Raw genomic sequence first — 12,915 nt, 5'->3', positions numbered from 1 at the left:
CACATGTGCAGTCACACACACACAATCACATGCGCACACGCATACACACACACGACAAAACACACACACACACACACACAGACACACACACACACACACACACACACGTGCACACACATACACGTGCACACACACACGCACACACGCAAACATCAGCCCCCACCTGGGGAACGCATACAGCGCGCCCTCCGCAGCGTTGCAGGTGACGCCCTCCAGCCCGTTCAGCCCCGCCACCAGCATCTCCGCCCTCCGCGCCAGGCTAGTCAGCACGCCGTCCCGCTCGGCCACATACTGCGCGGGCGCAGGACGGCCGCCGGGCGCCGAGCGGGGGCGAAAACGCAGTCGCGCGCGCGAGCGGGCGGGTGTGAGGCGGAGCGAGGGGCCGACGGCATGGACGGCCGCCGCCCGCGCGCCAAACAACAGGCGATGGAGAAACCCTACGGCTGCAGGGGACCACCAGGCGGCGCTCCTAGGCATCGCGCGAAAGCAGAGCTGGGCGCGGAGACTGCAGTGCACAGGGGTGCATGCGGTGTGCTGCGCATGTGTGTGTGTTAGCGCACCAGCTCGTGGCTTGGGTCCCCCTCCTCTGGTGGCGTCATCATGAGTGTGCAGCAGATCTGGCCTGACACATTGGGGCACAGGTTGATGGACGCCAGCTTCAGGATCTGCTCACACGGTTTGGAAGGGTTTGGGGAAGGGCAGGGGCAAAGGCGGCCGTCGAAGCGCAGCTTGCCAGGAGAGAGGGGGGAGGAGAGGAGTGAGGCGAGGGCGAGGGGTGCGACAACGCGCAACACACGTGACCACGCATGCACGTGCTACCTTCGCGCCGGGGCCGTTTGCTGTTGTCGGCTGAAACGTGAAGTTCGCTGGCTGGCCGCGCCGGAAGTGAGGACACGGCAAGGCATGCTGAGCGCCGCCCAAACAAGCTGACGTTTCAGCTGCTCAAGACAGATCCAACGCGACCGGTATGCTCTTGGCAAAGTGCAGTTTCGAATGGAAGGAGGGCAGCTCAAAAAATCCCACCTGCTCGTGGATCTCCCTCGGAAAATTCAAAACCTCCATGTAACCGCCGCGCCGCCCGCACTCTCCCACAAAGCCCTTGGACGTGCTGTGCAGGGACACCAGGGGGCAGGGGGCCCTGAGCTGGTGGGCGATCTTCTTGAAAGAATGGAAGGAGCGGTTGGGGGCGTAGATGTTTGCCTGCGGTGGCAGGTGGCGGTTGGTGGCGGTTGGTGGTTACCTCAGGCATGCAAGTGTAGAACGGGCTGTGCTTGGGGGGTAAAAAATGGTTTGCAGGCCGCTCTACCAACAATCTGTGAGCGAGGTCGCTGGGAGGGTTTCAAAGCGGATGGCAGGGGCAGCTGCCGACATGACAGCAAGGCGCCCACACCCGAGGCACAATTGCCAAGGCTGCCGACCCAGCACCATCAATGAGCGCTGAACCCCTCATCATAGGACGCAAGAACAGATCATGATTGTGACTCACTTGGTAAACCTCGTCGGCGATGAGCACGAGGCCGTGCTGCACGCAGAACTTCACGATCTCCTCCTGGTTCTCAACTGGAAGCCAGGGAGACATGTCGTGATCAACAGGAAAGATGAAAGCGCGGGGTTTGCAGCGTAGACATGTGGGATAGCGGGATGGTGGAACTAGCACACTTCGGTGCTGGCTGGCAATCACGGCAGCCCTTGCAGCCTCCCAGCCAGCACTGGAGCCCCTGACGCGGCGCAGGTACACCACGGCTCCCTGCCCTGGCGCGCCCCGGGCCGGGGACGCCCCCTCGCTCACGCGACAGGCACTGGCCGGTGGGGTTGCCGGGGTTAATTACTACGAGACCGCGCACGCACAGCCCCCGCGTCCGCGCGGCGGCGAGCTGCTGCTGCAGCGCGGCCGTGTTGAGGCCCCAGCCGGCGGCCTCGTCCAGCTCGTAAGGCACCAGCTGGCCGCCGTACAGGGTGAGGGTGGCGCTGTACAGCGGGTACTGCACGGGTGACGCGGGTGACGCGGGTGACACAGGTGACGTGGAGTCGGACGGCGGGTGCGGCGCTGGCTGATGCAGGTAAGCATCAGGGATGCCCGGCACCGAAGCCGAAGGCGCGTCCCGCGCTACAGCCAGATGGCAGCTGCACTGCCCGCCCTGGCACCGACGAGCCCGGCGTCACCACTAAGCATGGAGTAAGCACAGCTCACAGCCGCGTACACTAAGGCTGTGGCCTCACCTGCGGAATGGGCACCAGCCACGCGTCGCTGCTGTCGCGGATCAGCATCTCCATTAGGTAGTGCACACCCGGTGACGCCCCGTCCTGCGCAGAGTTGCAAGGGCGGGCCGGCGGGAGCAAGGTGCTCCTGGGGCGCAGGTGTTGCCTGGGCCTCGGACGGGAAGCGGCCGCCCGGTCTGCAACCAGCGTCGGCACAGCAGCTGCCACCGCGCAACAAGCGAAGCCGCGTGAACCATCGTTGTCAAATTCCTCCTCAAACTGCTCGGTCACCCCCCTAGTCAAACGCATCTCGACCACCAGCCACATCAAGGTCATGCCACAGGTGAATCACGCCAGTCAAACCTCGGTCAAACCGCCCACCGTGAGGTACAGCTCGCTCATGTCGCAGGGCACGCCGTCGCGGCGCTCGATGGCGGCCGCGATCTGGCGGCGGCAGACGGCGGCGCCCGCGCTGTCGCTGTAGGCACCCAGGCCACCAGGGATCTCGGCCAAAAACTGCCTGCGGTTGCGGTGGTTGCAGCGGTTACTAAACGCACGACACTGTGGGGCCCTGATGAGGGTTGCTGTCGGCCTGACTGGCTGCGGACAGGTGAGCGCACCTGTGCCCCTGCTCCCGGAAAACAGCTTAGGTTGAGGCGCCCGGGTGCAACAAGCGTGGTGCCACCACAGCTGCTGCAGAGCGAAGTTTGGCCTGCAGGGACGCGGTCGCTTGGAGACACGCAGCTGACTGGCGATGCGTGGCGGGGAAGCTCACTCTGCTCTCTTAATGACATCAGCAGGGAACAGCGCCGTCACCTCTGGGTGCTTCAGCAACTGCGTTTATGGTGGACACATGCATTCGTCACTCGCTGCACCAGTTGAGGCAGGTATGCTTCGGCGTTGACGACCTCGCAAGCGGGCATGCGCAGAGTTGCGTGAAATCGGCGCAGCGCACTCAATGTGCCGGGTCGGCCAGCAGCAGCAAAGCCGCACCTCTGGGTATTCGCAGAGGCAGAGGACCTGTCTGAAGTAGGTGATGGGCTTCTGCCCCAAGATCTGGGGGTTGCCGATGTTGCACCACACCACCTGGATTGGAGGCGACGTTCACAGTGGAGGGCGCAGGCGAAGCGCAGGAGACTAGGTCGTCAAAACCATTTCAGGGCCACGCATCACATCAGAAAACGGCTACCCTGGTCGGCTGCGTTCCAATCCAGTGCAGCCCGCTGCCTGAGCCTCCCGGTGGTGACCCATCACATGATCAGATCATTCAAGAGCGAGATCAGATCACCTTGTCAAATGGGTGTTCCCCGTGGCCCTTCTCCAGGTCCTCTGCTATCTCCTGAGCCCTCCGCACGATCTCTCCACGCACAGCATACTCCACCTAAGGGCGGCGCGCATTATTTGTGGCGGTTGGCGGCGGTCAAGGTGGTGGGATGCCGGCACGACCCTCGGCGCTGGACACAGATGCGGCAACGGCGACGGATGCGGCAACGGCTTGAACGAGCATGCGCGCGCGCACTGCGGCTGCGGACGCCGCCAGCGCCGTGATTCAGCGACCTCGCTTGGCCCCAGTGTTATTGAAACGACGGGCTCTGCAGCAGGCTTGGCGGCGCGCTGACTGACTGCGTAGAACTGCAAACCGCACTCGACTCTGGGCCGCAGCTCACCTCCACTGCCCGCTGCCTGCAACGCTCCAAGCAACGGCAGAGCAACCCCCACACCCTGCAGGTTGTCACTCAGTTGAGCGCCGCCCAGCTGCACCCAACACGCGCCTAAGCACCCCCCACGCACCTGGACGATACGAGGCCTTATTGAGGCCATATTAAGCACTTGGCTCATCTTGGCCGTCGACTGCAAGGTATCCAGGACAGACATCCCGCCAGACCCGCGCTATGCCTGCCGTGCGGCCGCCCCTGTTGCTGCCGCTCTTGCTGCTGCCGCTGCTCGCCGCTGTGACGGGCGGGTGCGGCGTGGTGGGGAGTGGGGTGTTGTGCAGGGAACTTGGATGGGCTGGGTGGTACCAGGGGTGACAGCAGAGGGTGCAAGTGCCATGCTGGTCTGATGGCACTCATGAATATGTTAATTCTGTTTGAGGATGGTGCAGAGGTAACGCGCAACACACATGTGTGCGGGAGTGGACGCTGCCGGCGCGCTGCTACTGGTGCTTTGCTGCGCACTGCGTCAGTTGCGCCTGCTCGCGCCTAGCACGCTGTTTATCGTTGTAATATTTTTGGCATCCATTGCCGCCGATGCTTCACTCAAGCATGACGGCTTGCACCTAGGCAATGGCCGCTTCCCCAGCAAGTGGTCCACCCGCGGCACGCGGCCACCTGCGGTCTGACCTTCAAAGCATCGCACAAAAAAGGATTCAGCAATGCACCCACCGCGAGGACTAGACCCCTCTTGCTCCTGTGTGTATAAAACTGGCTCCAGCCGAGGCAGCCCTGCCAGTATACAAAAGGATTATATACACACGCTCTTCAAAAATTCAGGCAATCACATCGAGCGCTGCACTGCCTCCTACCATGGTTTGTGCACCGTTGATTCCTTGGCAAGCTTGCAACCCAGTCAAAATTCAATGCACCTGTCAACGCCAAATGCGTAGCCAGCAATCCGCAGTTGCGGCCGGTGGCATGGTGCAAGACTCACCGACATGCGAGGATAGCATGCTTGAAGCAGCATGCGATGCTCTTGCCGGGCGCTCACATTTTCCCTGAATGCGTGTTGCACGCCCAACCCCGGTGCATCTGGGGTACCAGCGAACGCCTGCCCCGATCGAGGCGCCCCAGCGCATCACATGCTGACATGTTGACAGCTTTGAGCACAGCAGTGCTTGATTTGGTTCCTGCAGGACTCCAGCAGCAGCGTCGCCGAAAGCGCTTGCTGGGACCCATCCATGGTCCATCGAGTTCGCCAGCCATCATGCCCACTTCGGGCACCATGTGCATGAGATCAGTTGGTGTCGTATGCTGTGTATGACATACCTGTGGCAATGTAGCGAGTCAACAGGTTGCCGCAGCGCATGCCCACGTTAGCAGGCTTTTGCCCATGATGGCAGGCTCTCGCGTGCATCGCCAGTCCATGACCGAGGCCTCGAGACTGCTTGCCTCAATTCCTGCATAGAGATGTGATACTGAGTTAGAGGTTCGGCCTGTAAAGATTTTTAGAATGGTGTTTTTTGGTCGAGACACTCCATTTGGATGCACTGGTGCGCACGATTCATCCAGGCACAGGCAGTCTGTCTGTCTGGCACATTTTGCGCCCCGCCTCCCTTTGACAGGCACGAACGCTTGCGTAGCCTTAAAAAAAACTCGAATAATCAGGCTGCAATACACGAAGCGTTCGCTTTGCGCCCGCCACCCCAGCTACTCTGCGGTAACTTCTCCGGCACAGGGATCTTTCGGGCCCTACAAAATCGCCTCGCTGCAGCGGCTTACTTCCAATTTGTTTGCTTACCGCTTTACTTCTCAAACATCTCCACCACACACCCTTCTACGACGGCTGCAGTCCTCCTGGCGCTCGTCATCAGTTCGTCTGTGGTTTACGGCCGCCTGGAGAATAGCTGCGCGCATCTACGTGACCATCAAGACTATGGCGGTCACGGCGAAGGCGCCTTCGCTGCTCTTCGACCTTGAGGTCAGCCCTGGCACCTGCGAGCGTTGTCGCGCATGACATCGGCATGCCGACGAGGACGGCCGCCGCCCAACTCACCAACAGCGCATGGCCCTGCCCAAACACGACATGCGCCAACCTCTCTTCCCTAGCTTCCCTTGATCCCCTTGCATGCTGCAATCATGCTCCACCAACCCAGATCGAGGGCTTCGAGGGTTTCTTGCGAGAGGAGCGCGACGCTGCTGCTGCTCTCGAGCGACTCATCCCCCTGCTGCGCGCGCTGCGCCCCGGCAGCAATGGCGGCGACGGCGCCGCCACGGTGGAGCTGCAATCCTACTATGACCGCCTTGCCCGCGATGCCGCCGCAGCTCTGAACGTCGCCACCACTGGCAGCAGCGCCGCCCCCGCCAACGCCGCTGCGGCCCCCGCCACGGCCCCTGCGATCGACGGCGCCGCGCTGCCGGGGCAGGCAGCAGCCGTCCCGGCTGATGGGGCTGCGCTAGACCTGCCCCTGTTCCTAGAAGTGTTGTCGTGCTGCGGCCACGACGGCTGGCTGCGCACCGGCAAGGGCCCCGACGCGGCCGGCGACTCAGCATCCGGCGACAGTCCGCGCAGCGACGCCGCCAGCCCGCGCTCCGCCGGCGCCGCCACCCCGCGCTCCGCCGGCGCCGCCAGCCCGCGCGTCCCCAGCGGCGTCGGCGCCAGCCCCCGCAACGCGTCCTGGGTCAACTCCGCCGCCGCCGCCGCCTTCGCCGCCGGTGGCGCCGCCGCGGCGACGCCGGACGGCGTCCTCCGCCGCACCTCCGGCGCCGCCGGCAGCGGCAGCGGCGGCGCGGCGGCCCTGTGCCCGCCGCAGCACACGTTCGTTGTCGTGCGCGCGCCGGGGCAAGCCGGTTCCGACGGCGACGGCGCCGCCTCCGTGGCCGCTGACGTCGCCGAGTACCAGCAGAGCCCCATGTTCGTCGTCGACCCGAGCTTCCGCGAGCGCTTCTCCATCGCATCTATCGCGGCGGCGTCGCCGGTTTACAGAGCGCTGGTCGCGGCGCTGCCTGCCGTCGTGATAGGCACGGCGGAGGGGCTGGAGCCCCTGGTGTCATTTATGTGCGAGCAGGTGCGCCGGGCCCCCCTCTCCCGCTTTCGACTTGGTTGGTTTTGAACCCCGTTAACGCGTCGGCAGGCGTCTGCGTGTCAGGTCCTCCAAATTGCAGTGCGATAGGTCTTTGTCCGAACGCGTCGGCAGGCGTCTGCGTGTCAGGTCCTCCAACTTGCAGTGCGATAGGTCTTCGTCTGTATGTGCAGAGTCTGGTGCGCATGGTTTGTGTCCATGCATTCACCATCCCTTCCCTGGAGCCCTGCCTTCCCCTCTCTGCTTTGCCCGGTCAACCACACCCCCTTCCGTTTTGACCTGTCAACCTGACCTCCATCCACTCGCTCCTGCCCAACCGCCACAGATGGACACCTCGTTCCGCGCGAGCGGCACGCCGCTGCCGCCGTGGCGCGAGCAGTCGTACATGCTCAGCAACTGGTTCCCAGAAGCTGCCGAGGACACGCCCTTCTCCTTCTCATTCAGGACGCCCCAGATGGCACCCGTCGCGTGACCCCCCCTGCGGCGCGGCCCCGTCGCGAGCCGCCGCCGCCGTCGCTTCCGCAGTGCCGCCGCCCCGCAGGCGGCGTTGCCAGGGCCCTGCAACGGGAGGCTGTGGCTGGGCACGCAGACCCTCTGCCGCCCCTTTTGGCTGGAGGGTGCGCAGCGCCCGTGCGGCGCTGTCGCACCTCTGAATAGCAGTTCCCATGCCCAGTAGCATTACTTACTCTCATCGGTTCAGGCTGCAAACGCCTCGGGCGCCTTTCGGGCCGGTCGGTCCTCGACGCCCGTTTTACCTGCACTTTCTATCGTCCAGTCAGGTCCCCTGCGCGCCCCAGCGGCGGCGCACCTCCGCCCGCTTTTCTGGTGCGACACGGTGTCCCAGGCTTGCCCAAGCACCTTCCCGCCACTTCGATTTACATGATGTTTGGCTTTGGCGCGGGCCCCTGTCGCGCACCCCCTCTTCCCCTCAAGGAGCGGCGGCCAGGCACGCGCGCCGCGTCTCGCTGCTGCCTCTGGAGACGCTTTGGCACGACAGAGGTGTTGAGGCCGATGCCATAGGGTCACTTCATTCCGTTTCACACACGTTTTCGAGACCCGCAGCCTGCACGTTCTGAGTGTTGGAACCAACCGCTTCGCCGCCATGGGTCCCTGCACCCACCGCTGCTGAGAAAAAGCACACAACCCTCCCAAAAAACATGCCCGCGACTTCTGTTGCAGGGGCGCAATGCTCCTGGGCAAGCCGTTCGCCACAAAAAAAGCATCAGAAGCTCGGAAAAGGCGGCGGCCGTCGGCGCGGCGCCCCCTAAGTCTGGATCCGCCGAAAGGTTTTTGCCCCCTGTGCCCTTGCACTTGCAGCAGCAGCATTCACACGCACGGGCCCGCGGGCGCCGCTCGCCGCAGCGCCTGCGGCTTGCCATGCGATGACTGGTTTCCTTTCTGTTGGGTCTCCTTCCTTGATGGAGCTTGACCGTGCTGTGTAAGCGACACGCACACAGCGCTACCATGTATGCGGTGGTCGCTGTGCGATGGTCTTGCGGTTTTGACTTGTGTTTTGAGTGTAGGCAATCAGATGAGTTCGCATCAGTGGGTGCGAGCGTGTTCCAGTCCGAGCTTCCTTGCCTCCCCCTAGCCTGGCGCGCTTGGCTTTGAACGCTGTGAGGTGTGCCTTCTGCGGTGGATGGGGCTTCGACATCCCCTGGGAGCCCCGCAGGCTGTTTCAGTTGTTAAAACCCCACCTGTGGCGCATGCATCATTGGCCACGACCCCACCTGGATTCTACCAGTTTGGGAGTCTGTGTCAATTGGGCGCTCAGCTCGCCAATGCCCACGCCCCAGTCACTACTTTCCGTCCCGTGTCTGCGGTCGGGGTGTCGTGAGTGTTTACAGAGGAGCTGTCCGCATGATGACGCAGGAGATAAAAGCGTGTGTTGTTGCAGCATTGCACAGGCAGGTTGCGTGCGGCATGCGGTTTGATCGCCACCGCTTCCCTGGCGGCTGCCACACGGGCGAAGGGGGTGGAATCCACCCATGGCACGAGCGCAGCTGGCTGTTCCAGCTGACCAGTTCTTTTCCTTAGCAGATAGTGTTAGATCACCTGCACTTGCAAAGCTACTGCAAACCTTTTGCAAAGTCAATACTTTGCTACTCGTGTGTAAATTTGCCACTTCTTCGAGCGCTACTACTCTAGTCAACAAAGCATCAGCAGCTGCAGCAAGCAGCAGCAGCAGCAGAACATGCAGGACAAGCAGGACAAGCAGACTGCAGTTGCAACACCAAAAGCAGCGCCATTGGCCTAGCCATCTTTCGAACAGGCACTCATATACTCCAGATATTGAATGTCGGACGTGATTTCTGTGTCAAGGGACCGCCATCTGCAAGCGCACTCGCGTTGCATGTTGGCACAACCTGCACAGTTGATTGCCGTACTGTTACAAGGATGCACCAGCTCGCGTGATAAGGTGAGTGGCGCCACCCCATGCTCCAGTCCGCATGCGGTAGTGGCTGGCCTGCCCACAGGCTGTGCGCAGCAGTCGTCCATCGACAAATATTGAGACAAAGACTGAGACAGGGGAACAAACACAACACAGGCAACACCGACCAGCACAAGTGGCGGGTGCGCGTGCTGGGGGGCGGGCTGGGCAGTATGCGGGCGGCGAGCAGCCAGGAACAGAGGGCGCGTGGCTGTAAAAACGAGACGAGTTCCTGGATGAGCGGGGGGCGGGCTGTGCATTGCAGAAGCGCAACGTAGGCAGAGGCTGCCAGCGCGGGCGGTTGGGGCAAGACCGCAGCGGCGACGGCCCTGAAATGAAACGCTTTACCCATGCAGACCAGCAGCAGCGCGGGCCGCTGTGGTTGCCAGCAGCCGCAGGCCGGGCTCGGGCATGGGGCCGCAGCGCCTGGGCTGCGCCCTTGTACCCTGGGGCGCCAGGCGGCATCCGGCAGCGACTTGTGATTTGCTGCACGCACGGCCTGTGCCGCGGGGCGCTGGCCCGTCCAAGCGCGCACAGCCGATGCCGTGCAGGATTCAGTGGTGGGAGGGGACAAGAGGTGTCGCCTCAGGGGGCAATGCAAGGTGGGCGCACACGTGAGCAAATGCAACGGTGCGCATCGGATGTGTGTTGTGTACAATGCGTGCTATGAGTGCTGTGTTTTCCGTGAGCGAAGCCGGCGGCGGCATGCTGGGCTGGTTTGGAACCGTGCCGGTCGCGCAACAAAACGATGCCCGGCGTCACAGGCTGCAACCACGTGCACACATATGTGCCAGGAGGCGTGTGGGGCGGAGGGGCGGCGATATGCAGGGGCAGGAAGGCTCTCTATGAAACCGAGCCGCAGAGCGGCGCACCGGTGGCAGCCGCAAGCGAGAGCGCGCACGCGCGTGGCTCTAAAGCCAGGGGCAGTAGCCCGCGTTGCCACGGGTTTTTTGAGGGGAAGGGGGGGCAGTGCATGCACTCTCTCTCCCAGCACAACAACGATGCCGAAAATGACAGGCCCTGAAACACAGCGGCAATAACCTCCCAAACACTTGACAGAGTCGAATCCCAACTTGTCCTTCTCATGCAATGCACAGCCGGATCTAGGACAACAAGACGGCCCAACAACTCCCCTCATCGTAAGCGGGGCGCCGCTGCAGAAGCAGCGGCGCCGTGACGCCGTGCACGTGGCCGGACACAGCGCTGTGTTGCGCCAGCAGCAACCAAAGCGAACAGCGCGCGCCTCCCTCGCCCCAGGGCACGGACTCAAGAGCGGCCGCGCCCGCGGGCGGCCTCTGGGCCGTCCATGAGATAGTCACGGGTGCCGCACTCACAAAACCGTCTCCAGTTCGCATCACATCACTTCCGCTCTTCATTCGAACACCTGAGATCGCAGATTTCAGGCCACGAGGCGATCTGAGTTCAGCAGAGAACTGCAGGATCAGAAGCAGCCCGAGTGGCGGGACCTCGCGCCCAGGGCGCCGTACCGCATCATCGAGCGACGCAGGCCGCTGCCGCCGTCCGACGACAGCTCCATGCTGCCGTGGCGGCCGCCGGCCGCGCCGTGCAGCAGCACGCCACCCAACGACGACGCCGACGCGCCGTAACCGGCGCCGGCGCTGCTGCCGCCGCTGCCGCCGTCGCCGGTGATGGCGTCATCATCTGCGGCGCCCCCCACGAGCTGCCACCCGTGGGCGAACGCCCAGCCGTCGGCCTCCCCGTCGTCCTCGTCGTCGCGCAGGCCGGCTGCGGCCATGGATGACGCGCGCATGGACGGGTGAGTCATGGACACGGCCTTGTACCGCTCGCGGCTGACGAATCTGCGGGTGAGAAGAGGGTGGTGTGCTCGTACGCATAGGGTGTCTCAAAAGTGAGGACTTCACGGGATGTGAAATGACGCTGGCGATCAGCAAAGCCCCGGCAAGGGCAGGCGGTGCCTGGCAAAGCTGCATTTGGGGGGAGAGAGGAGGCTGACCGCGTAGCCGGCGCACCTGTGGTTGTCGGCGTCCCTCTGGCTCCCGCTCTCGCACCTGCTGGCGCGGCAGGGATTTGCGAGGGGCAGGGAGCGTACCTCAGCGGCGAGGCAAGCCAGGCCGCCCTCGGTCGCGACTGGTCGCACTAATGCCCCCAAAAGAACCCAGACAGCAGATTTCGCCAGCCGTCTTTGGGCCCCCGCTCGGACGGTGGGCGGGCGGACGTGCGGCCCCTCGTGCGCACCAGCAGCCACCGGGGCGCCCGCCCACGTCCTGGCCCGCGCCGTCCTCCTCTTCCCCCAGCTGCAGGCGGCAGTCCTCGCAGGCCGCAAACCCGCAGGCGGGGCAAGCGGCTAGGCGCGCCGCGGCGCACGCGCCGCAGGCCGGCTGGCCGCTGCGAGACAAAGCGGCAAGGTTGGGAAAGAGGGGAGTGAGCGACAAGGGTTGCGAGGGTCTCGTCAACGCATGAGCGCATGCCTGCGGCCGCGGGCCCGACCGATGCTGCTACCAGTAAATGTGCGCTGCAAGCAGCCGGCAGATCTTTGTTGCAAGGGCGAGGGACCGGTGGCGGGCTCGCCACGAGCGGGGGCATGCAGGGGCGTTCGGTGAAAGCCTACCATCCATCACAGGCACCACAGCCGCCAGCCTCGCGGCCAGCCTCCAGCGGCGCCGCCGAGACGCAGAAGGAGCATTGGTCCGCAGGGCCGCCACTGTCGCGGCGGACAGCGCCGCGGGGGTGTACCGCTGACGGTGCGGCAGCCGCGGCCGAGGAGGCGGCAGCAGCTGAGGCGCGGTAATCCGCCAGCGCTGCTGCCCGAAGATCCGCGTACGCCGCCGGGCCGTCCAGGGCGAAAAACGCAAAGGCAGATGCTGAGCAGGCCATGGCTGGGCAGGTGCGAGGGCAACAGCGAGGCACCTCCACCTGGTTCTGCAACGGGCACAGCCTGCCAGGGGGGATGGCAGGCAGCCTGGCGTCACTGCTGGACGCCCTGCGATGTGCGCCCCAGCTCAGATGACGCTGCGGGAAACCACTGAGAAACTGACAGATGGCATTCTTTACTTGCGCTCTGAGCGGGCCAGCCGATGGGAGGGCTGATACGCCGCTCTCGAGATTGTAGCTCGAGGGTGGCTTAGCCGGGCCGCGCACGGGCCATCTGACGGACAAATATTTTTGATCTTCAAAAGTATGCTGACACAAAATGCACGATTGAACGATGAGCGCGAAACGCCTGCAACTACAACTTATACTCGTCGTTCGCAGGTCGCACCGCCCGGGACGACAAATTAAAGCAAAGATAACGTATCGAGGGGCTGGAGCAGCTCACATGCGGCGTTGGCGCACGATGCGTCCGTGTCTGACGGACAGCCCACACGCTGACGACGCTGCCAAGTCAACGCACTTGCTTGCATGACAGCGGCCGTGGCATGATGGCATGCATCTTCAGTGCACTGCGAGCTGCTCTGCCATGTGCAAGATGCTCCTCCTAGCGCATGCGTAAGTCCTTTCAAGGCCGGTGCACGAGCCCTTTCTCTGTGTTGGGGAGGGGGGCGTTGGACGCCCCTAAAAATCACCC

General features: G+C 63.6%; 3 protein-coding genes across 3 annotated transcripts; 1 reads left to right on the top strand and 2 right to left on the bottom strand.

Moving 5' to 3' along the window:
* Positions 1-551: 551 nt before the first annotated feature.
* On the bottom strand, positions 552-4,020 carry MNEG_6213 (alanine transaminase; the record flags this gene model as incomplete). Its single annotated transcript, XM_014045316.1, has 10 exons — positions 552-665; positions 1,024-1,200; positions 1,487-1,560; positions 1,790-1,982; positions 2,221-2,304; positions 2,581-2,719; positions 2,975-3,033; positions 3,193-3,285; positions 3,488-3,580; positions 3,991-4,020. The coding sequence occupies 10 exons, from the start codon at positions 4,018-4,020 to the stop codon at positions 552-554; spliced, it is 1,056 nt and encodes a 351-aa protein (XP_013900770.1).
* Positions 4,021-5,790: 1,770 nt separating this feature from the next.
* Positions 5,791-7,409, top strand: MNEG_6212 (hypothetical protein; the record flags this gene model as incomplete). Its single annotated transcript, XM_014045315.1, has 3 exons — positions 5,791-5,835; positions 6,011-6,922; positions 7,263-7,409. The coding sequence occupies 3 exons, from the start codon at positions 5,791-5,793 to the stop codon at positions 7,407-7,409; spliced, it is 1,104 nt and encodes a 367-aa protein (XP_013900769.1).
* A 3,400-nt stretch (positions 7,410-10,809) lies between these two features.
* Positions 10,810-12,224, bottom strand: MNEG_6211 (hypothetical protein; the record flags this gene model as incomplete). The annotated part of the gene is made up of 4 exons (XM_014045314.1): positions 10,810-11,188; positions 11,360-11,398; positions 11,586-11,735; positions 11,959-12,224. 4 exons carry the CDS (start codon positions 12,222-12,224, stop codon positions 10,810-10,812), a joined length of 834 nt encoding a protein of 277 aa, XP_013900768.1.
* Positions 12,225-12,915: the final 691 nt, after the last annotated feature.

Source organism: Monoraphidium neglectum (genome assembly GCF_000611645.1).
Source record: "Monoraphidium neglectum strain SAG 48.87 unplaced genomic scaffold scaffold00990, whole genome shotgun sequence".
NCBI lineage: Eukaryota > Viridiplantae > Chlorophyta > Chlorophyceae > Sphaeropleales > Selenastraceae > Monoraphidium > Monoraphidium neglectum.
Note: the sequence above shows the minus strand (reverse complement) of the source record. Positions and strands in the feature narration are given on the sequence as shown.